Source organism: Amblyraja radiata, chromosome 25, assembly GCF_010909765.2.
Source record: "Amblyraja radiata isolate CabotCenter1 chromosome 25, sAmbRad1.1.pri, whole genome shotgun sequence".
Classification (NCBI taxonomy): domain Eukaryota; kingdom Metazoa; phylum Chordata; class Chondrichthyes; order Rajiformes; family Rajidae; genus Amblyraja; species Amblyraja radiata.
In genome coordinates, this window is record NC_045980.1 from 18,554,538 (window position 1) to 18,579,290 (window position 24,753).

Consider the following 24,753-nt stretch of genomic DNA (forward strand, 5'->3'; position numbering starts at 1 on the left):
AGATGCTGCCCGCCCCACTGAGTTACTACCGGAGGAGGCGCTGTCCTGAACGGCTGCCTGTCCTGCAGCTGTCCGTTTTTTTCCCTTTTTTATTATTTTTAGTACGTTAAGTGTGCAGTCAGGGGGTCAAATCTTTTATGTGGTGGGGGGGAAGGGGGAAACTGCTTTTCAAGTCCCTACCTGGTCGGAGGGGTTGCCTTCCTCCGAGCAGCGTCTTCGACCTGTCCTCGCGGCCTACCAGCGGGTCCTGGAGCGACGTTTCCCTGAGGGGACCTAGCCAGAACATCGGCTTTGGCGGCGGCACAGTGCTGGAGCGCTATAGCGGAGCGGGCGATGCCTTTCCTGGGTCGCCGCGCTGGAACTCCAGTATGCTGGGACCGCCGATGAGAACATCGTGGAGCCGCGGTTCTGTGGAGCGGCCAGCTGCGGCGCTGAACTTTACATCCCGGAGCCTGGGATCTCTTGCCGAGATCGCCAGTGTGTGGAGCTCCGTTCGGCGCGGTCTGTTGGCTTGGAAGCCGCGGTCTCGGTGGGAAGGCGGCCGTTCCTGGCACCCCAAGCCGCTGGGGGTTCTCCCGACGCCGGAGCACCATCACCCGACGAGAACATCGGGCGCCGTGGCGGCGACTGTGGAGGCCTCAATAGGCCCGACTTTGGGTGGACAAGAGGATGGGGACTGGACTTTGTGCCTTCCCCCACAGTGGGATGTTTTTGTGTTTTGGTGTTGAACTTCTTCTTGAATGCTATGTTGTATTTTTTATTAGTGTGCTGCAAGGACATCTGAATTTCCCCTGAATAAGGGGATTAATAAAGTCTAATCTAATCTAATCTACTCCGGCACCTGCAGTCCTTCCTACACTGTACATTTAAACGGGTTAAAGCCTGCCGCAGGATAGCACCTCAAGCACTTGCATCAAAATCTCGTGGGTTGTAGCGTTTTCTGCAGGCTTGTGTGCGTTCCCCCGCCTACTCCCACTCCACCCCCTCTGGTTCCTTGGGCACAAAATTGATGTATTGGGATACAGACGCATGATGGATCAAGTTGCCCTGTACAGCTGCTGCTCACATGAGTTATTAGCTTTAACGATGCTCAGACATTTTCCAGCTAAGCTATCAGCACTGCGGGTACTTGAGAACTAAAGTTGCTGAAAAGTCCAGCATGCTCTTTATTTTGAATTTGATATTTTAATCTTTATAACATATTCGTTTGGTTAAAACACATTAAGTGATGATTCACTTTACTTGTTCCTGTGTCTATTGGTCATTTAGACATCAATGAGTTTGAGGACCTTTGTCTGTACTAAATGATGGATGCTATGTAGAAATAAATAGTTGTTCTGCAGTGCAACAAGAGTAAATCTGTCCCGCCTCTCTCTAGAGGAAAGCAGAGCGGAATGAAGTAACACTCAACTTATGAACAGAGTTAGGGCAATAAACCTGCCCAGAGAAATATTCAGAGCTTAGAGAGCATGGTGGGTGTATGGAAAGGGCTTCTGGAGGAGGTAGTTGAGGCAGATGCTACAGAAACATTTAGAAGACATTTGGACATGTACGTGGATAGGAAAGGTTTTGAGGGATATGGGCCATACGTGGGCAGGTGGGATAGTGTGGATAGGGACTCTTGGTTAGCATGGGCAAGTTGGGCTGAAGGGCCTGATTCTATGTTCTATGACACTGAGTGCTCTTGCATCCACCCTAAAGTGCTCTGGCATGCACCCTAGCCTTCCCACTAGTCCCATTGTTTGTATCCCTGTATCCTGCTATTATCACCTCTTCCCCAGCCAACAATGATCCATTCTGGGCTCCACCCTTTTGGTCCATTGAGCCATTTCGGACATCTGTTGTGGGGCCCTGCTTTGTGCTGGCCTTTCCTTACCTCCACTTCCCTCCCCTCTACTTTCCGTCTGAAGAAGGGTCCCACACGAAACGTCACCCATTCTTTTCCTCCGGAGATGCCGCCTGACCAGTCGAGTTACTCCAGCACTTTGCGTCTATCCTGGGCAATGACTCAGCATTGATGTGCAAAGGAGCACTAGTCAGGCAGTGCAGCACTCTCGAGATTAGTACTTGTGTGTATAAACCTGGAGTTGCGGTCTTGTAGTTACGGAGTGGAGTACAAGTGCAGCAACACCTGACATTGGAGGCAGAAATGTCATCAAGTGCACCCCCAGCTGACAGTAATGTGTTGCTAATCAAACCAGCTGTTCCATTTTTTGGGCAGAAAGAAAGGAAACCTGGATTTCTCTCTTTGACGATGAAAAGACTTATTCATAAGGTCCACATAATCGCAGTGGCTGAGAGGCGATCCGTTTAAAATTGTTGAGCCTTGCATATCTTTCTGCCAGTACCTTGAAAATGATCCAAAAAATAATTCCAGGAAAATCACTGCAGGAGGGAGACTTTCTGGAGGGTTACAAACTTGCCATCGGAATGTTTCTTCTGTAGTAATTCTGGACCATAAGCCTGGGACTCCCGAACATTGCTGGCACTCATTGCTTAGGTCCCAGATGCAGGGAATACTGAAAAGATCATGAACCGACACAGCCTCCCTTATCCCGTCACTTCCTGTTACAGGTCCACCACTGATTTTCCGGCATCCTTGCTTCCAGAGCCTTTCCGGATTGTCCGTTCTGCCGGACCAGCAGAGGTCACGGCCTCCGAGAGGGGTGCGAGGATACCGGAATGGTCTGCTTCGGCTGAGATACTGACCCACACAGTCAGCTATGGGAATGGATCTGCCAGCTCCGGCCGGGCCAGAGCTCCGGAGCCCCGGCCACAGAGGGCAAATTTGGCCCATCGATCAGCCGCGGTAGTCCCGATGGGGTCAAGATCAGCTGCCTCACCCGGCCTAGGCACCACATTTTTGGAGGGACATCCAGGGGGGATTTCAAGTGTGCTCTTGTGAGTTTGTCCGGATTAAAGGAGGTGCCGACCACCAGTTGCCGGAAAATCGGTGGTGGACCTGGTCTCCAGAAAAACACCGTCATCAGGATACTCTCTGAAGAACTATGACTCTTTGTATCTCACAGAGTAGCACAGTACTGTAGATGTATCATCTGAAGATGGGTCTCGACCCGAAACATCACCCATTCCTTCACTCCAGAGATGCTGCCTGTCCCGCTGAGTTACTCCAGTATTTTGTGTCTATCATCAGTGGGACCTCTGTTGCCTTGTATTTTAATAGTTATAAAAATATACTGAGCACCGAGTTTTAGTTGAGGTAAATTAGCAGACCTTTTCCTGCTGTAACTTTATAGAACTGGCAGAACTCACTAGGAATTGGTGTTGGTGTCAACTCTCAACTATTAACACTGTTTAATTTAGTTTACAGCAGGGAAACAGGCCTTTCGGTCCGTCGAGTCCACGCTGACCATCGATCACCCTTTCACGCGAGTTCTATGGTTTCTGACATCCATCCACTCCCTACACACTAGGGGCAATTTCTACAGTGCCCAATTAACCTACCAACCCGCATGTCTTTGGGATGTGGGAGGAAACCGGAGCACCCAGAGGAAACCCCCGCGGTCACAGGGAGAACATGCAAACTCCACACAGACAGCACCCAAGGTCAGGATCGAACCTGGGCCTCTGATGCTGTGAGGCAGCAGGTCTGTGACTCTGCCACCCTGCATCTTTCCTGATGTAGTAAACATCAGAGAGACATGAGGAATTCTTGGAGAAATCCATATCTATTCTTCCACCTTTGAAAGTAGAGTGCTGTATAGTAACTGAAGCATTTATCGTTCAATCAGTGACCAGACAAAGACTGGGTTGTTTATTATGTTACTTCCTACAGGATCATTCACACACCAGATATTTGTTTAAAAGCCTCAATGGATTATTGTTTGATGAAAATGTAAGTTATGTGGGGTGGAGCGTAGGTTCTGCCTACTGATGTCGGAGGCTGGTAGATGTGGATTCATGTGGAATTCCACTTGTGACATGGTTTCAGAATTAACCAGTGCCAACAGGGAGATGACAAATAAACGCGGATGCTCACTCGCTCTCGCACACTCACTCTCACACACTCGTTTGTGCACACTCACTCTGGCAAACACACTCACACTCCCTCACACACTTCTCACACTCACACACACACTCTCTTACACACTCACACACACACTCACATACACACTCTCACTCAGACATTCTCTTACAGTCACTCTCTCACACACTCACACACACTCTCACACTTACTCTCTCTCACTCTCACACACTTACTCTCTCACACACTCTCACACACACACTCTCACTCTCTCTCTCACATACGCACTCACACACACTCACACTTACTCACTCTCACACACACACTCTCACTCTCTCTCCCTCCCTCACATTCTCTCTCTCTCTCTCTCTCTCACACACACTCTCTCTCTCTCTCCACTCACACACTGTTCTGCACACATTACTCTACACAAATATCCTGAGTAAACCACCCCAAATGTTCTCATTCAGAGGAATTGTATTGGAAGAGGTGAATGTTCAGATTGACATCTGTGCCCACTGAGACTTCCTGGTACATTGAATTAAAATAATAGTGAGTAACAAAGTCTTGCGATGTTATCTGTAAAATCCAGTGTTGGTGGTTTTATTAAGGAGGACTTCTTGTTCAAGGTTAAAATCTAGTTCGCTTTTCCCTGATAAATTGTTGGTCAACAATGAAAAATAAATCAATTCAAATTGACTTGAAGCTTCATTCATTCCATTAATAATGTCACAAGACATAGTTTTACAAACACGTGCTTTAAGCAAAATTTAGTAAGTGGTGAACAAACATAAATCAAATCACAAATTTAAAAAAAAATTATTGAAGCTTAATTTAAGTCAGGTGAACATACCCATAAAATAGCACAAAGCGCTGGAGTCAGGCAGCATCTCTGGAAGACAAGGGTGGGTGACGTCTCGGGTCAGGATACTTCTTCAGATTGGTATATAAGTTGTATTGATGTACAATTTGCACCACTTTTCTGCCTCATCCAAAAACACCAGGAAGTCCGACGTACATTTTACATATTTACAGTAAAAACGTACGGTGAGGACTTCGCTGTTAGCGTGTATTGAGAAAGGAGTCAGTGGCATCACTGTGTTTAAGAAGGAACTGCAGATGCTGGAAAATCGAAGGTACACAAAACTGCTGGAGAAACTCAGTGGGTGCAGCAGCATCTATGGAGCGAAGGAAATAGGCGACGTTTCGGACCGAAGAAGGGTTTCGCCCCAAAACGTTGCCTATCTCCTTCGCTCCATAGATGCTGCTGCACCCGCTGAGTTTCTCCAGCATTTTTGTGTACCTTCAGTGGCATCACTGTTTAGGCACAAACAATGCAGTTTGTTTTACGTAAAAAACAAATGGGCCTTGACTACAGGAAAGGTGTAAAATTGGATTTTACTGTTTTTTTGTGTCCTCAACTATTGTGGCACTCGATCAAGTTGTGAGGTTGGCCGTAAAGACACGTGAATCGGTGCATCGAGGCAGCAGATTATTAGGCAGTAATTAGGTCCAAACACTTGAAGTATTTATTACGAAAGTCGAAAAATATAATTTGCTCTGACAACCACTGGAGATTAGACCTTACATGTGTTTTTTCGTTAACCAGGGTAAGTTCATATAATAATAATGATGCAGCAACAAGTCCACATTATATCCTGAGGGAACGTATCCCTCTGCTGTGGGATGTGGATTCTGTACAGGGTCGTTCTCAGTTGAATTCACATTTCTCAGCTCTTGGCTCCATCTACTGCAAGGGATTTAGCAAACTGCTGCCGTTCCTGCCTGGCGTGTGCTCGATGCAGGAGTGTTGTCACGGTGGCGTCCCGGTGGCGTCCCGGCCCTGCTGCAAATCTTGCATCTCCCGTGCGATTGTTTTCCCAGGATTTCCCCGGCTGCTAATAAGGAATATCGGATGCACAATATTCCCAACTGTTTTCCAGCCAAATGTTGACGAGGGAAAAAGCACACACGGTGCTAAACGCTCACAGGGAGTGTGTTTGGCATTTGTTCTACTGGAAGTGACTTGGAATTAATTTTATCATTCAGGCTAATTTCTGCAACAGAAGTATTGCAACTGAGACCAAACTAAATCCCAATTTGTTGTTATTTTTCTAATATAGGATGCCCCAGTGCTGTTGAATTAAACTAGTGCATAATGCCTTCATAAAATCTAAGCTGTCTCTAAATCTCTAATAGTCTCAGATATGGAAGTGGTACTCTGGGGAAGTAAATTTAAAGTGTTATCATTATTTGGAAGCAGAGTTTGAAGAAGGGTCCGAACCCAAATCACCCACTTGATTAGTACGGGTGTCAGGGGTTATGGGGAGAAGGCAGGAGAATGTTGTTGAGATGGAAAGATAGATCAGACATGATTGAATGGCGGAGTAGACTTGATGGGCCGAATGGCCTAATTCTGCTCCGAGAACTTATGAAATGAAAAAGTCGTCTGTCCATTTTCTTCCACAGATGCTGCCTGACCTGCTGTACCTCCAGCACTTTGCATTTTGGTCAAGATTCCAGCGTCTGCAGTTTCTTGTATCTCTAAAAGGGATCCATTTAATAGAATTCTCTAATGCAGAAATTAAATGAGCGAAACTTACCCGAGAAACAGACACCGAATAGCAACTTAAAATTTCATGTTATGCATTGATTATTAATTTTGGGCTATTAACACCAAGCTTCTGCTGGCTAATGAGATTCTGATGCTGTCAAAAACCTGTGTTACACAAAATATCTGCCTAATTTAGCACAAAAATGTTTGGCACACAGGGAATGCTTTCAGTTCCGATTAATGCATTTTGCACTGTTGTTTTTGAGGGGTTGTCATATATTTTCCCATCATTAGCTAACCACGCTCTAATGAGTTTTGGTTTTGGCTTCGTTCTGTGGGGCCTGGGTTGAATTAGTGCACTGTTTTTGACTCTAGGGCAGTGGACGGTCTGATTCAGTTGAAAGCCGTTGTGGTTTGCAACTTTGGTTTCCCTTCTGGCCACACATGAGAAAGGATAGCTCCCTCCACTTCTGCCTCCCAGCTTCAATATGTCCAACCCCTCCATTGTCATCAACAGCCAAAAATAACAGATTTCTTTGGCAGAGCATAGCTACTGACACTGACAAGGGAGCATGCCTGAGGCCAATTCAAACGTCTATGTCATTTCAGGCAGCACAGTGCGTTGAATAGATGTGAAATGGAATTAGGAGCAGACAATGCAGCCCCTTGAGCCTGCTTTGCCATTTCACTAAGAGTATCATTGTTTATCGATACTTGGGCAGCTTACAACCCAGCGGTATGAATATTGAAGGTACACAAAATTGCTGGGGAAACTCAGCGGGTGCAGCAGCATCTATGGAGCGAAGGAAATAGGCAACGTTTCGGGCCGAAACCCTTCTTCAGACTCATGAATATTGATATCTCTAACTTCAAGTAGCCCTAGCATTCCCTCGCACTTCATCCCTTCTCCTCCTGGTTCGCTGACTAGTTTCAGTCCTCCTGATTAAACTTGACTGATTGTACGCCTCGTTGTCATCTTCCCCTCAGCTAAAATGAACCATTCTGCCTTTTCGCTGAGCATAGTCCCCTTTGATCTGTGTTTTCACACCTTACCCTTCCATATCTCTGTGTCCTCCTCTCCCCTGATTCAATCAATCAATCAATCAGTTTTATTCGTCACATACACATATAAGTGCAGTGAAATGTATTTGCCAGCAGTGGTACAATCAAAAAAGAATACACAATACACAATAAAATTAAACGCAAAAATCCACCACAGCATTCTTCACTCATTCATACGGTCAGAACTAAATTCTCCATCTGAAGAAGAGTATCGTCCCGAAACGCCACCAAAGATAGACACAAAATGCTGAAGTCACTCAGCAGGTCAGGCAGCATCTCGGCAGAAAAGGAATAGGTGACCTTTCAGGTCAAGACCCTTCTTCAGACTGTGCATCAGGGGAGAGGCAAACTAGAGGTATGAAAAGGTTCAGAACAAATCAGAGCCGGCATCGTTGATCAAGGAAAGGTGGAGCCCACAATGGTCCATTGTTGGCTGTGGAAGAGGTGATAATGAAGTGAAACCAGCAGGACGATAGTGAAACTGGCAAAAGTTACTTTGCTTGGGACTAGCTCAACTGCACAGTGGAGCATTAGGTTCAGAAGGACAGTAATCTGATTAATGTTATTCATTACATTGCCTGGTGTAATCTGTACAGCCAACGCGAATCGCAAATCCTTACGTTTGTCCAGAGACCAAGAACTAGAGATGTGTCAGAAATTCATTCAGACTGCTCCGTAAAAACATCTTTGCATTTTTGAATATGAGCTTACATCAGATTGGAACAACATTCATGTATTTGTTTTGCTGTACAAATACTCTTTTATCATGTCTATTTTAAGAACAATATTGTAGAAACAAAGAACTGCAGATGCTGGTTCACAAACAAGGACACAAAGTGCTGAAGTAACTCAGCAGGTCAGGTAGCATCTCTGGAGAACATGAACAGGCGACATTTCGGGCTTGGACCAGCAGTTTGTGTTTTATTTTGTACAATGCTGCTTGAGCTGCTGAGTTAAAGTTCAGCACTTAAGACTTTTAGACTTTTAGAGTTTCGAGATACAGTGTGAAAACAGGCCCTTTGGCCGACCGGGTCCTCGCAGACCGGCGATCACCCCGTGTACTGGCACTATCCTGCGCCCTAGAGACAATTTACAATTTTACCGAAGCCAATTAATCTAGAAAACATTGTGTCTTTGGAGTGTGGGAGGAAACTGGAGCACCCAGAAAAACCCACGCAGCCACAGGAAGAACGTACAAACTCCGTACAGGCAGATCCCGTAGTCGGGATCGAACCCGGGTTTGTGGCACTGTAAGGCAGCAACTCTACCGCTGCACCACCGTGCTGCAGGGGAAGGGAGAGTAAAGGAATAAGAATGGCTTTAAATACTCCTGAGAAAATAAATCAAAATTCTTCAGGTACAGAATTCTGAGGAGGTTTTAAAAACTTGTTTTCTATGTCATTGTACATTTAAAACAAAACACTTCCAAAGTTAATCAGCTGCGGGGATGTTTTCTGAGATTTAATCAATCCCTGAAATGTTTAAAGTAGATTTCCATTCGGTCAATAGAATCACCCCTCGTGTGAATTATGCATTAAAAAGCAGCCACAAAGGCCTATATATTAAAAAAAAAACCTCAAACGACTCTTTAAAGAACATTGTATGCCTGATGTGAGTTAATTTATGGAGGGGGAAAAAGTTTCTTTGAACAACATGCCAATTTGTTTCAAGTATCACGTCGACTCTCCCTGGATTGTTTTATGTGGAAAATTATGGGGGAAAATGCAATTATTCCTGGAAGCATTCAAGCAACAAAGGACATTAGCACTGTGGTACTCCCTTCTCTAGTCTGGAGCTGACATTTTAAGCTCCCCCTGGTCCGATTTTGTATTGTGCCTTTCGGATCACAGAGAGCTTGGGAGATGCAGGACATAGGGGATACATATCTGTCGTGCTGCTGCAAGTAAGAATTGTATTGTTCCATTTTGGGACACATGACATTAAAACACTCTGGCCTCGCCCTTGACACAGAAATATGACTGAATAATCCAGGTGAGTGTTATTATCCGTGGGAACAAACATTCCTGCTGCTAAGTAGTGTCTTCCTTCACTGCCTTACACTGAAGTATTAGATTTTCTCAACTCTCTTTCACAGTAACATCAAGCACTAGCATAGCAGTTCTGATCTAGGACGGCAAGGTTTCGCAGATGGTGCAGCGGTAGAGGCGCTGCCTTACAACGCCTGACACCCAGGTCCAATCTTGACAACGGGTGCTGTCTGTACGGAGTTTGCACGTTCTCCCTGTCCAGTTTCCTCCCACATTCCAAGGATGTGTGGGTTTAATTGGCCCTCTGTAGTGTCTAGGATAGAACTAGTGTACGGGTGATTGCTGGCCGGCACAGACTCGGTGGCGGAAGGGCCTGTTTTCACGCCGAATCTCTAAAACTAAAACTAAAGTCATCAAAGAAAGTGATGAGCATGGCCCTATGTGAAAGAGGCAAATTTTAAGGAAGGTCCCAAAGGAAGAGATAAAGGGATTTACACAGTGGGATACCAAGGCAGGTAACAGTAGACTTGCTAATAACCTGACCATTCTGACCGACAGAGATGCTTGTGTGGCTGTCTCACCTTGCACGCTTCTGTTTCTTATGATAATATATATGGGAAGCAGTGGGTTTCAATCCCATGTAGTCTTTGTCCATCTGAACTTTGTAATTCGGGTGTAGTGTGAATGAGTTGGGCCAGCCGTGGTTTTGAGCAGAGAGACAGTCATACATGTGAAAACAGGCCCTTCGGCCCATCCTCTCCATGTCGACCAACGTGACCCGTCTAAGGCAGTCTCATTTGCCTGAATTTGACCCATATCCTTCCAAACCTTGCCTATCCACATTCCTGTCAAAATATCTTTTAAAACTTGTTATTATATATGCCTCAACCACCTCCTTAAGAAAACTTAAAGAAAGAGCTTAATACTAAATTAACTTTTAGTAGGTGATAGGTGAACACAAGCAATGGGGAGGTTTTGATTGGCAAATAGTTGGACAACGGCCAGAGATGAAAAAACAGAAGCTGTGAGACTAGTCATAAGGAATACAAGTAGAATTAGGCCATTCGGCCCATCAAGTCTACTCTACCATTCAATCATGGCTGATTTATCTCTCCCTCCTAACCGCATTCTCCTGTCTTCTCCCCATAACCTCTGACATCTGTTCTAATCAAGAATCTATCTATCTCTGCCTTAAAATATCCACTGACTTGGTCTCCACAGCCTTCTGTGGCAAAGAATTCCATAGATTCACCACCCTCTGACTAAAAAAAATTCTCCTCATCCTCTTCCTAAAAGAACGTCCTCTAATTCTGAGGCTATGACCTCTAGTTCTAGACTCTCCCACTAGTGGAAACATCCTCTCCACATCCACTCTATCCAAGCCTTTCTCTATTCTGTACGTTTCAATGATGTCCCCCCCCCCCCTCATTCTTCTAAACTCCAGCGAGTACAGGCCCAGTGCCGACAAACGCTGATCACAGGTTAACCTACTCATTCCTGGGATCATTCTTGTGGACCCTCTCCAGAGCCAGCACAATCAAAAGGATTGAAGAGTTGTAAATTGTGAAGCCAGAGGAAGGAATGAAGGTGGAGGGGGAGGGGAGAAATAAGTGCGAGTCGAGGTGGGGCACAGGGAAGTGAGGGGGGGAGGGGGAGAGAAGGGGGTGGGGGGTTTGGTTTGGTTACCCATTATTACTGATGATTTATTGTATTGTTGATTTTTGTGTATTTAGTGGTGTTATTGTGAGAATATATCGGCAAAGCTGCAACATCTAAGAATTTCATTGTTCTGCTCCCTGTGCATGTGACAGTTAAATATTCTTGACTCTTGAATGTTTATCCTGGCATTATTCCTACAAATCGGCTTTCACACCCTCTCCAGGTCTATGTTGGTATCACATTTACTCCATCCACAAGAATTTATTATTTTTATTTCTGTCAAATTCGTACAAAAACCAAGGGAAAACATAAGTATATTTTAAAATTTGCAGGTAAGAAGTGGTCTCATTTGTAGAGTAATTGAATTGTAAATGAAGAGAAAAACCCTCTAATTCTAAGTGAATGTTACAACATAGAACACACAACAGTACAGCACAGGAACAGGCCCTTCGGCCCACAATGTCCATGCCGTGCATGAAACCAAGACCACGAATGTTTGGGCCAAAGTGGGGACAGTCAGCATGGACTCGGTGGGCTGTACGGCCTGATTCCAAGTTGTATCATTAAATACAACTAAAGTTGAAAAGACAGATGTGACACAAAAGAATTGAAGAGTTGTGTATTGTGAAGCTGGAGGAAGGAATGCGTGTGGTGGGGGAGGGGGCTAGGGTCACTTCCTTTGTTCAATTTAAGCAACGAATTGAGGAAGGAATAGATGGGGTAGATGCACAGAGTCTCTTGTCCAGAGTGGGGGAAATTGAGAACCAGAGGACATAGGTTTAAGGGGGAAAGATTCTATTGGAATACGAGGGGTGAGATTTTCTCACAAAGGGTGGTGGTGTGTGGAACGAGCTGCCAGAGGAGGGATGTGAGGCAGGCACTATCGCAACGTTTAAGACAAAATGAGACATGTACATGGATAGGACAGGTTTAGAGGGACATGGGCCAAACGCAGGCAAGTGGGACTAGTGTAGGTGGGACAGGTTGGTCGGTGTGGGCAAGGTGGGCTGAAGGGCCTGTTTCTACATTGTATGACTCTGACACCATGACTCAATATCGGGTCCGTATAATGGAAGCTAATTCTGAGACATAAAATAATGAATTGTGTTTTGTGGAGAAGTGGCAGCCAGCGTGACGTGGTACAGCAGCGTCACGTTAGCAAGCAGAGTGTGAACGTGGTACAAATCGCACGGGGTCTGTGCTTGTACAGTTAGCCCTGACCCCAGCAGCAATTTACAATCACCCTCCCCCCCCACCGCCTTTTCGTTTGGATCCTGGTTTCGCTCTGAAATGGTACCTGAACGGTTTGCAGGCATTTTACACACAGCTGGGCACCTCATTTAGACTAAACATAAATTGCAGATGTGCTTCTGTAGCTGTGTTATTTCAGTTTTGAGCTAATAGGTGCCTGAACCTAAATGCCCCATAAACGTAAGTTTGGAGAGTTGCTATTTGGTTTGCATTAAACCGTTTCTGAATTGATTATTTTTTTGGCAGGTTCCACTCTCATTTACTTTGCCTCAGGGCTGCCTTTGGACATTTCTTTGACCACACCTTCCCGGTGCTGAATATCGTCAATTCAGTTTTCGAGACCTGGCTCTTGGTTCTTGGCTCTGAAGAGTACTGGGGAATCCTACGGTGTAATGAGCAATTAGGATGTGAAGTGTGATGAGCTGAAGTGAGATTCCCTCTGCCCCGTGACTCAGTGGCCCCATGCACTAGGGCTTGCAGGCACTAACATACAAGCTCACAAGTTATAGGAGTAGAATTAGGCCATTCGGCCCATCGAGTCCCCTCTGCCATTAAATCATGGCTGATCTCTGCCTCCTAATCCCATTTTCATAACACTTGACACCCGTTCTAATCAAGATTCTCTGCCTTAAAAATATCCACTGACCTGTATGGCAATGGGTTCCACAGATTAACTACCCTCTGACTAAAGAAGTTCCTCCTTGCCTCCTTTTAAAAAAGGCCCCTTTTAATTCTGAGGCTCTGACCTCTGGTCCTCGACTCTCCCACCAGTGGAAACATCCTTTCCACATCCACTCTGTCTATGCCTTTCATTATTCTGTAAATGTCAGTGCTGCCGCACCTTGACAAAGTCCGCCAAGGCCCACTGTATCTCCCAGTCTCGAACCGTTCAACGCTGCTTTACTGTCACATGTGCAAATACCCAGCGAAATTCCTTTCCAAGTGGACTCTCAGTTTGCAGAAGGGTCTCGACCCGAAACGCCACCTATTCCTTTTCTCCGGAGATGCTGCCTGACCCTCTGATTTACTCCAGCATTTTGTGACTATCACTTATCATTTGCCAGACTTTGTCTCTCCCCCCCCCACCACTTTTCCATCTTTCTCCCCCTCTACTACCATCGGCCTGAAGTAGGGTCTCAACTCGAAGCGTCGCTTAACCATGTTCTCCAGAGATGCTGCCTGACCCGCTAAGTTACCCGAGCACTTTGTGGTTTTTTTCTACCATGCTTTTCTTTTCCCTTCCTTCAATAATGATCACCTACACGTCTTCCAGTTAATGTTATACGGCTTTATTCAACTCTGGTTCAATTCTACTTCTCCCTTTGATCTGGTATGGATTTATAAATGTCACGTGTATTCAGACGGAAAGAAGACCCATGAGTCTCAACCCAAACTATCACCTATTCTCTTTCTCCAGAGATGCTGCCTGACCGGCTGAGTTACTCCAGCATTTTGTATCTATTATGGGTGAAACATGTTGTGGACCTGACGGGCAATCAATAGCTACCCATTGCAATTGGAAGTGCAGTAGTTATAATGGATCCCTGCTTTGGCTAAGATAGATACTAAATGCTGGAGCAACTTTGGATATAAGGAATGGGTGACGTTTCAGTTATAAACCCTTCTTCAGCCTGGGGAGAGGGAGTCAGAGATAAGGAAGGCTAAAGTGTGAAAAGGAGACATCAAAAGAGATGGGGTTCAAGAAAAATGAATAGATCATTGTTGACAACAAATCAAACACAACAAATAAAATGTAATCGGGGATAGTCAGACTGGTCGGAGAAACTGGGAAGGGGATGGATGGAGAGAGGTGAAGCAAGTGTTACTTCTAGCTAACATTGATATATTTTACATTTTACCTTATCTTTTGATGTATTTTTTTCACACCTTACCCTTCCTTATCTCTGTGTCTCCCTGTCCCCCGACTCTCAGTCTGAAGATGGGTCTCGACCTGAAACATCACCCATTCCCTCTATCCAGAGATGCTGCCTGTCCTGCTGAGTTACTCCAGCATTTTGGGTCTATCTGTGGTGTAAACCAGCATCTGCAGTTCATTCCTACACCTTTCCCGCTTATGGCTATTGGGCTTTGTCGTGCTGAAGTCTATGTTTATAAGTGACAGATGTGTGATACTTAACTTATTCTCTTGAATTCTGATTTGCTGATGGCATTTTGGCTACTGACATGGCCCATGGTTTGGAAAGAGGGATTTTTAGAAATTACATCTTCAACTTTATCAAAAAAAGTACTTGTGGTATCAGGTTTACTTATTTGCAAGTCAGACGAAAGGTATTTATGTCTGGTATTTAAATCTTGACATGTTTATGTCTCACTTTTGAGATGAAAATCTATTCTAGCAGCCTGTCATGTCACATAGGACCCATTATTACTCTGACAACTATCCCAATGAGTTCTGAATGAGGCACAATTCATTTTATCTCCTTGGGAGGTTGATTTAACATACCCCTCTCAGCGGAAACCCCACATAGTTGGTTAGGTGCAGTATATGTTTTATACTCTGCACAATTTAACTCTTCATTGAAGTCAATCTTGGACAAACTGTGCAACTTCAGCAGTTCACTCATCACTAACAACTTCAAGAACAATGAGTCAAGAGTGGTTCATTGTCATGAGGTGGTGAATCTGTGGAATTAATTGCCACGGACGGCTGCGGAGGCCAAGTCGTTAGGTATTTTTAAACCGGAGGTTGACAGGGTCTTGATTAGTAAGGGGGTCAACGGTTACGGGGAGAAGGCAAGAGAATGGGGTTGAGAGGGAAAGATAGACCAGCCATGATTGAATGGCGGTGTAGACATGACGGGCTGAATGGCCCAATGCTGCTCGAATGTCTTATGACCATATAATGCTAATAACCCAATTAAAAAAATAATTGAAGATAGCCACAAAAAGCTGGAGTAACTGCGTAACATCTCTGGAGAAATGTAGTAGGTGACATTTTGGGTCGAGACGCTTCTTCAGACTGAAAGTCAGGGGAGAGGGAACCGAGAGATATGAAAAGGTACATAGAACAAATTAATAAAAGATATGCAAAAAGACAGATTGCAAAACAAGATAAAATTAATTGAATTGTGAACCACTCTTAAAAATGGTTACTTCCTGCACCCAGCATCTTTCCCTTAGCTCTATTATAATTGAGTTTGAACTGATTGTATCTACAGTATGTATGATATATCAGATCTGTTGTGCTGCAGCAGGTAAGAATGTCATTGTTCTGTTTGGAACATATGACAATAAAACACTATTGACTCTTGATCCTTCATGTAAAACAAAGCTTTTCATTGTTCCTCAGCACACGCAACAATAATACACCTAAACCTAGTTGTAGTGGCATCTCATGTTATTGAAGTGAGCACATTAATCTAGTTCTGCTTAAAAGCATATGTTCTGAAAACAATATTATTTTGCATTACCAACATTTGTTGTGCATTTTATTCCAGAAACTGGAAATTTCCTGGAAGCCGTGGATGGCGGCCGTCAGATATCTCACATCCGCAGATTACAAGCAAAATCAGGCGACCTTTCAAGTAAGGACCTCACCTCTATTCTACTGAGAACAAGTGGTGGGAGATGGAGGGCACCAGCTGTTGGTGGCTGCATCATATGGTTTGGAAGATGCGTAGTTGATAATACTACCTAGTGCACAGTTCACTTGGCTCACAATGCTCCACTGGGTGAGATCTTCCATCACATCACCAGAGACTGGATTTGGCAGAATTAAAATTGTAATTTATTAATTGCAACAGCAAAGCTGGTGTTTATTTACAGGCAATGGTTGGGGGCAAACAGCTATATCAATTAAACCCGTATTTGGCAGACGATTATATAAAATATATATGCATAAACTAAAACTTATCTCTTAATCATCTCTCAATGTTTATAGACACCAAATGCTGGAGTAACTCAGTGGGTTAGGCTAAATGAATCAATGACGTTTCAGGTCGAGACCCTTCTTCAGACTGAGAGTCAGGGGAGACGGAAACTAGAGGTATGAAAGGGTTCAGAACAAATCAGAGGTGGCACTGATGGCCAAGGAAAGGTGGAGCCCACAATGGTCCATTGTTGGCTGTGGAAGAGGTGATAATGAAGAGATAAGAACCATGTAACTGGCAGGACATAGAAACTTAGAAAATAGGTGCAGGAGTAGGCCATTCGGCCCTTTGAGCCAGCACCGCCATTCAATATGATCATGGCTGATCATTCAAAATCAGTACCCCATTCCTGCTTCTTCCCCATATCCCTTGATTCCTTTAGCCCTAAGAGCTATATCTAATTCTCGGTGTCAACTAGGGTGGGGGAGGGAAGGAGATCTCCTCTCCCCTGACTCTCAGTCTGAAGAAGGGTCCCGACCCCAAACATCACCTATTCCTTTTCTCCAGAGATGCTGCCTGACCCGTTGAGTTACTCCAGCATTTTGTACCTATCTTTGGTGTGGTCCTCATCAGGATCGAACCTGGTCTCTGGTGCTGTAAGGCAGCAGCTGTACCTCTGCGCCACAGTGCCGCACAGTGTATGTTGGGTTGCATGGGGAAACAGACTTTCATTCAAAGACTTTGGAGAGAGGAACATAACCTATAGTTGTATAATGCGTGGGAAAGGTTGAGCGAGGTCAGGAGGGGCGTCTGTGAGATTCAACACTGCCTTTCTATTCCAGCTTTACTTACACATTGATTTAATGTACCAGTAATTATTTTAGTTCTGGGTTGTAGTTTGAGGGTAATCTGTAAATCTTTGCCATCAGTTGCATTGGTGGAATGGTCACTTTGATATGACTTTTAAAAACGCTACATTTGGTGAATATTTCAAGAGGAGATAGAAGATTTCTTGCATCTTATACCCAGGTCTATGGTTTTCTTTTCTGAAATGGAAGTCAATAACTTGTTTTCAGGTGGAATTACGTGGTTCAGAAACTTAGCCATGTACTTTTATCTTGCATTTTGTGTATTCATTCCACGTCCACAGCACAGTGGAGCACAGGACCAGAGACCCTGGTTCGATCCTGACCTCGGGTGCTGTCAGTATGGAGTTTCTACATTCTCCCTGTGATGCTGAGTTGTCTCCAGGTGCTCCAGTTTCCTCCCATGTCCCAAAAAACATAAGGGTTTGTAAACAATAGACAATAGACAATAGGTGCAGGAGTAGGCCATTCGGCCCTTCGAGCCAGCACTGCCATTCAATGTGATCATGGGTGATCATCCCCAATCAGTACCCTGTTCCTGCCTTCTCCCCATATCCCCTGACTTCGCTATTTTTAAGAAGCCTATCTAGCTCTCTCTTGAAAGTATACAGAGAACCGGCCTCCACCGCCCTCTGAGGCAGAGAATTCCACAGACTCACCACTCTCTGTGAGAAGAAGTGTTTCCTCGTCCCCATTCTAAATGGACTGTAGGTTAAAGGGCCCTCTGTAACTTGCCCCCAGTGAGTAGGGGGTGAATGAGATAGTGGGATAACATAGAACTAGTGTGAATGGGTGATCGATGGTCGAAATAGACTCGATGGGCCGACAGGCCTGTTTCCGCGCTGTATCTTTCTATCAATAAATCAATTCAATCCAATGTCCTCTCCTGTATGATCCTGCTATAGAGCAGGAGATATTCAACTGCATGGTTCTGCCGTACAGCTGTCCAGGGTGACTCTTACAACAAGTGTCGAACAGCTGTGTTGTCTCTGCAGCTGCCTGATCCAAAGGGGATCTCCCAGATCAAACCCCAGTCTGCTGCTGGGAAACAATTCACCCTGAGTGAGGTGTTGTGGACATGCATGTGTGCTCCAAAATGTTGAAGATGTTTTTGATTCCAAGATTCGGAGTTCTGTGGACCAGTTAGCAGAGTTGCCGCTTCACAGCACCGCACACCCCATAAAATCCTGACCCCTCGTGCTGTCCCCGAGGAGTTTGCATGCTCTCTCTGTGATCACGTGTGTTTGCTGAAGATTCCTCCCGCACATGAAAACACCCTGGTTGGCGGCTTCATTGGTCATTGTGTACTTGCGGACGAGTGGTGGAATCCGGGTAGAGTTATTGTGAAAGTGGAAAGAATGAAATAGATTTGGAGTAGCTAGACACAAAGTGCTGGAGTAACCCTGCGGGTCAGGCAGCATCTCTGGAGAAAATGGATGGGTGACTTCTCGGGTCAGAACCCTTCTTCACACTTCTGAAGAAGGCTTCCGACCCGAAGTGTCACCCACTCTTTTTCTCCAGAGATGCTGCCTGGCCCGGCTGAGTTACTCCAGCACTTTGTGTCTATCTTTGGCATGTACCAGCATCTGCACTTCCTTTCTACACATAGATTTAGTGTAGGTTTAATTTAGTTTAGTTTATAGATATATCGCGTAAGCAGGCCCTTCAGCCCACTGAGTCCACGCCGACCAGCGATCCCCGCAGACTGACACTATCCTATACTTGGAGAGAACGTACAAACTCCGTACAGACAAGCACCCATAGTCAGGATCAAACCTGTGTCCCTAGCGCTGTAAGGCAGCAACTCTACCGCTGCACCACCGTCCTGCCCCCAGTGGAAATATGGGTGCTGGACGGTCAACATGGACTAGGTGGGCCGAAGGGCCTGTTTCTGTGCAAGTAACTCACTTTGACACAATGACAATTCTTCAATGGCATCCCATAGAAAAAAAATTATTGGCAAGTGGCTAGGACAACATAAAAACTGAGGCACTTCAGCCAGCCATGTTCTCGGTTTAATCCGTCGTGCTTTGTTAATGAATTAAGTCAGTTCCATGTACTTTTCTGGCCTCAATATCCAGAGCCCAGGGAGAATATTTTAAACCTGTTGCCTGCATGGATGTTGCAGTTATGACCCAGAAGCTAAATAGATTTTTAATCAGAAACCTAAAAGCGTTGAACTTGTACACAGAAAGAATAATCATGTCTAGATTTCCTGAAAATAAAGGATCGTAAATGCAGATATTTCTCCAAAGGTTATTCTGTTTCCTATTTAATTCTGCTGTGGAGTGGTCTACTTATAGCCCAGTTTTATGTCTTGTAACAAAAGCACTGCAGCGGCTTTCTGTTCCTACCACACATTTATCTCCAGCAATAAAAGTGACAGTGTAATCCTTCTGCTGAAACTTGATAACGCTTTGGCTTGTTCTTGCGGCGCAGAAAATGATACCTTGAGATTTCCACACACACACACAGCCTGAATCGCCCTCCCCTATTTTCATAACGGTACCCAATATCGGAAATGTATACAGGTATTTTTCATAATTCCTAGCGTTTTATTGCACTTGCAGTTTTCGTTGCATAAATTTCATCCACGCTGGCAGTGTGCCATTGCATCTGAGTGCAATCCCCCAGCACCAGTCTGCTCGCAACGATGTTGAAAGACCATTATTCCTTCTAAGCCAATTTAAACAGTGATCTGCCTGTGGAAACTGTCAGCAGAAGACCTTGATTCGTGCCATTTACCTTGATTCGTGCATTACCACCTTTTTACTTAAACTATTGTAAATTACACTGTCCATAAGATTTGGCACCGGTAAACACATCTACTGGAACGATCGGGAAATATAATATGGGAACAACATGCTTGGATTACAGTGAGTGGATTTCTGATTGCCACAGTCAGTTGGTGGAGGTAGCTGCCTGATGGGGCTTTGCTGTTAAAACAATTTCAGGAAATCATGGCCTAGAATTTAAGTCTGGGCAAATGTCCCCACAGCAGATTCAACCACATGGGTGAAATAAAATAGTTATTCAAAGAAGGGAGAAAAGGTGCTTCCTATGATGCCTAGTTCCGTGCCTCTGGATCTTCCTCGTGTTACTTTTACAATGAAGTCACTCTTAGTTCAGATTAGACACAGAAAGCTGGAGTAACTCAGTGGGCCAGGCAGCATCAGAGAACTTATGTCCAGAGATGCTGCCTGTCCCACTGCCTGAGTTACTCCAGTTTTTTGGTGTCTATCTTCGGTGCAAATCAGCATCTGCAGTTCCTAGCTACACACTGAGTTTAGTTTAGTTTAGTTTAGTTTATTGTCACGTGTACCGCAGTACAGTGAAAAGCTTTTGTTGCATGCTAACCAGTCAGCGGAAAGACAATACATGATTACAATCGCCCCATCCACAGTGTACAGCTATATGATCAAAGGAATAACGTTTAGTGCAAGATAAAGTCCAGTGGTCTAATTAAAGATAGTCCGAGGACCTCCAATGAAGCTCAGGAATGCTCAGGAACGCTCTCTAGTTGTTGGTAGGATGGCCAATCGAGCCATCCACAGTGTACAGATACATGATAAATCGAATAACATTTAGTGCAACATAAAGTCCAGTATAGTAAGATTAAAGATAGTTTGAGGGTCTCTAATGAGATAGATAGTGGCTCAGGGCCACTCTAGTTGTTGACAGGATGGTTCAGTTGCCTGATGACAGCTGGTAAGAAACTGTCCCTGAATCTGGAGGTGTGCATTTTCACACTTCTGCACCTCTTGCCTGATGGGAGAGGGGAGAAGAGGGTGATCGTGGTGAGACTCGTGCTTGATTATGGCTGGTGGCCTTGCCACCTTAATGTTGTCTTAATGTTGTTCCTGTTGTAGTGACCAGTCAATAGCTTTCTAGTTTAGTGTTCTGCAAGATATGTTGAGTCGAGCACCAGGGAATCTCTCCGTGAAAAATGGTGCCAGTTATATTTCTATTGTCATCTCAATCTCCAAAACAAGCCGGCGTCTCACTGGCTGAAGTACAGCGACTCCTCTGTCCGAGACCACCAGAAATTACAGAGAGTTGTGGACGCAGCCCAGTCCATCACTCAGACCAGCCTCCCCTCCCCATCGACTCCATCTACGCTTCACACTGCCTCGAGAAAGCAGCCGACATAATCAAAGGCCATGCACACCCCGGTCATTCACTCTTCTCCCCACTCCTGTTAGACAGAAGGTACAAAAGCTTGAAAGCAAGTACCACCAGATTTGAGACCAGCTTCTTCCCCACTGTTAACAGACTCTTGAATGAACCTCTCACATGCTAAGGATTTATTGCCGATCCCCCAGTCTACCTCACGGCATCCCTAGCACTTTTTTTTTAAACTGCACTTTCTCTGTAGTAATGACATCGCCTTCTACACTCTGCATCCTTTCTTTCTTTGCACTGCCTGTTGTTACTCATTTGCGGAGAAACTCAGCGGGACAGGCAGCATCACTGGAGAGAAGCAATGGGTAATGTTTTAGGTCGAAACCCTTCTTCAAACTCGGGTATCTTGTGTTATTCCAACATTTTGTCTCTATCTCCGGTGTAAACCAGCATCTGCAGTTCCTTCCTACACACACTCATTTATGGTATGAATGCGATAACAACATGTGGCAGTTAAAAGAAAAAGTGTCATTAGGGCAAAAAAATACCTACCTGCCTTTGCAGTAGCAATGGAATTAATAAAGCTTTGATTGATGAATGAATACATGCCTGAGGTGGTGAGTTTTAAGGTTTGAGCAATCAACAATCAACAATGGAAAAATATAGGTCTCGTAGAAATCTGGTCTTTCACTTCTTCGTTTGCTTTGATTGATTGAAACACATAGCTTGGAAACAGGCCCTTCGGCCCAAGGAGTCGATGCCGACCCGTTCACACTAATGCTATGTTATTCCCACTTTCCCATGCACTCCCGACACGCTAGGGACAATTAACAGAAACCAATTAAACCTGCAAACCTGCATGTCTTAGGGACGTGGGAGCACCGGGAGGAGGGGTTTGCACGCGGTCACAGGGTCACACTTGCAAACCCCGCACAGACAGCACCCGAGGTCAAGATCGAACCCGGATCTCTGGTGCTGTGAGGCAGCAGCTCTACCCGCTGCACCACTGTGCTGCCCACGTCATGCCGAGAATTTTAGTCAGCCTTGTAATTGATCTCACAAGGTGGGTGGCTCGGTCTGGAGGTCGTCATGTATACAGATTTAAAACAAATAGTTTATATGACTTGAAGTTCTGTTTACATCTGTGCAACAATTTATTGTTGACCTTAGAACTGGGAGCATCAGGCAGTGGACGAGGGAAGGGTGCTTCTCATTCAGTAGTTGTTTGTTCCTGCTCTCCTAGTCTCCACGCTGATGCACGGTGCTGACGGTTGATGACTTTTCTATTGTAAATAAAGAAAAGGCCAAGTCCTGCCGTGTGTGCGGGGAAAGTCACAGCCATCCTCCACCTTCGGAGGTGTGTTTAAATACCGTTCCCAAACTAGATTTAATCTACCAGTCCACATGCCAGCTAGCATATTAATTTGACGTCACTCACCGGGCTAAGTTTATTCTGTAAACCTCGTCTGCAGTGAAAAATGAACTTTGCCTGACAAAGGCAGATTAGGTTCAGGAACTGCTTCTTCCCATCAACCATCGATGTTAGACACGGGCAACACAGTAGCCCAGCGGTAGAGTTACTGCCCCACAGCGCCAGAGACACGGGTTCGATCCTTACCACGGATGCTGTCTATACAGAGTTTGTACGTTCTCCCTCTGACTGCGTGGGTTTTCCCCGGGTGCTCCGGTTTCCTCCCACATCCCAAGACCGGGGGGGGGGGGGGGGGGGGGGGGGGGGGGGGGGGGGGTGGGGGGGGGGGGGGGGGGGGGGGGGGGGGGGGGGGGGGGGGGGGGGGGGGGGTTGTCGCTTAATTGGTTTCTGTAACTTGGCCCAAGTGTGTAGGACGCAAAACTGTGATAACATAGAACTGTGTATGGGTGATCGGTGGTCGGCATGGAACTCGATGGGCTGAAGGGCCTGTGTCCATGCTGAATCTCTAAACTCTATGCGCTGTACCTCCAATCCCTTGCACTAAACGTTATTCCCTCTATCCTGTATCTGTACACTGCGGATGGTTCGATTGCAATCATGTATAATATTTCCACTGTCTGGTTAGCACGCAACAGAAAGCTTTTCACTGTACCTTGGTGCACACGAGAATAAACTAAACTAAACTAAACAACACTAACCTCAACAATGAACTTCTATGGACCGTCTTGAATTGCACTAAGAACTTTGTCTTATTTTGCACTAATATTGGGTTTATTAATTAATTAATTGATGTTTTGTTTATGTGTGCATTGTGTTTTCAGTCCTATTATGTTGCTGCAAGTAAGAATGTAATTGCTCCGTTGTTGGTGCTTATGACAATTAGACACTCTCGACTCTTGAGACTTCAGCAGCAGTTAATGGGGCTGCGAACCATAAAACGTCCCCTGGATATTGATAATTATTTAACCAGCCTAGCCATCGTGGGTCCTGGCTTTTTCCTTCCTGTTCTTGGTTTCCTCAAGTCTGCCCTTTCACCAGAGCAGCATATGCTTCCACTGCTGATCTCATCCCCCCGCCAACCCAACCTCGCCTCCCCCCCACAAGTGAGCGCCCTTGCCTTTGACAGTCAATAGGTTGCGTCAGGGTCTAACCCTGGTGACAGGGCAGTCAGGATGTTCCCGCTGTGCACACCATCCCTCCCTTTGTTCCCCAGTTTTCTTCTGAACCCTGTGAGTGCCGGGTTTCGACACAAGAGTGAATAGTTATTTCCTGACCTGCTCTATCCCAGTTTATGAGGAGCAGCACTAAAGAGGAGCACAACTTTTATCTTCTCTTATGGATAAATGTCATGCTTTAAAATACAAAACCTTCCAGTCAAAGGCGATTAAAACATGCTCAATAAATAACTTTGTTAAATGTGTTAATAGTTGTCTGAATATAAAGAGACACCCCATTGAATTGGAGAATGAGCTGTTCATATTGATGAGAAATACTGTAAACTAATCTGACAAAGCTACTTCTAAACTTGATGGTTTAATCTGACGTATATGATATCGTTTAGTTCATTATTATTGTCACGAAGTCAGAGATAAGTGAAAAGCTTTGCTTTGCGTGCTATCCAGACAAATCATGCCATGTCATGTAATATATGTGTGCAGTCGTGCCATACATGTGTGCTGTCATGCCATACACGCGCGCTCTCATGCCATACATGTGCGCATTCATATTATACAGAGTCCAGTCATACCATACACAGTACACTCTGACCAAACATGTGTGCAGTCATATCATACATAGTACAGTCATGCCATACATGAGTACGGCACCTGTCATGCACAATTGACTGTAGCGGATAATAGTAAATACCTTTCTGGGACCGCACACAAAGAGTCGCCACGTTCCAGCGTCTCATCTTGCGCCATCTCAAATCTCTGCCAATATCAAGTCAGATCTTGGCCCAAGAAGATGTGTATTTCTTATTTTTCCACTTTTGTAACTTTAAGG

At 45.1% G+C, this 24,753-nt stretch overlaps 1 protein-coding gene across 3 annotated transcripts in view; it reads left to right on the forward strand.

Moving 5' to 3' along the window:
- Positions 1-24,753, forward strand: part of emid1 (EMI domain containing 1) — a 233,281-nt gene that overhangs the window by 103,625 nt on the left and 104,903 nt on the right. For all 3 annotated transcript variants that reach the window (XM_033043345.1, XM_033043346.1, XM_033043348.1), the window contains exon 4: positions 15,958-16,044. In XM_033043345.1, coding sequence (XP_032899236.1) covers positions 15,958-16,044 — 87 coding nt within the window. The remainder of the gene's footprint in view (positions 1-15,957; positions 16,045-24,753) is intronic.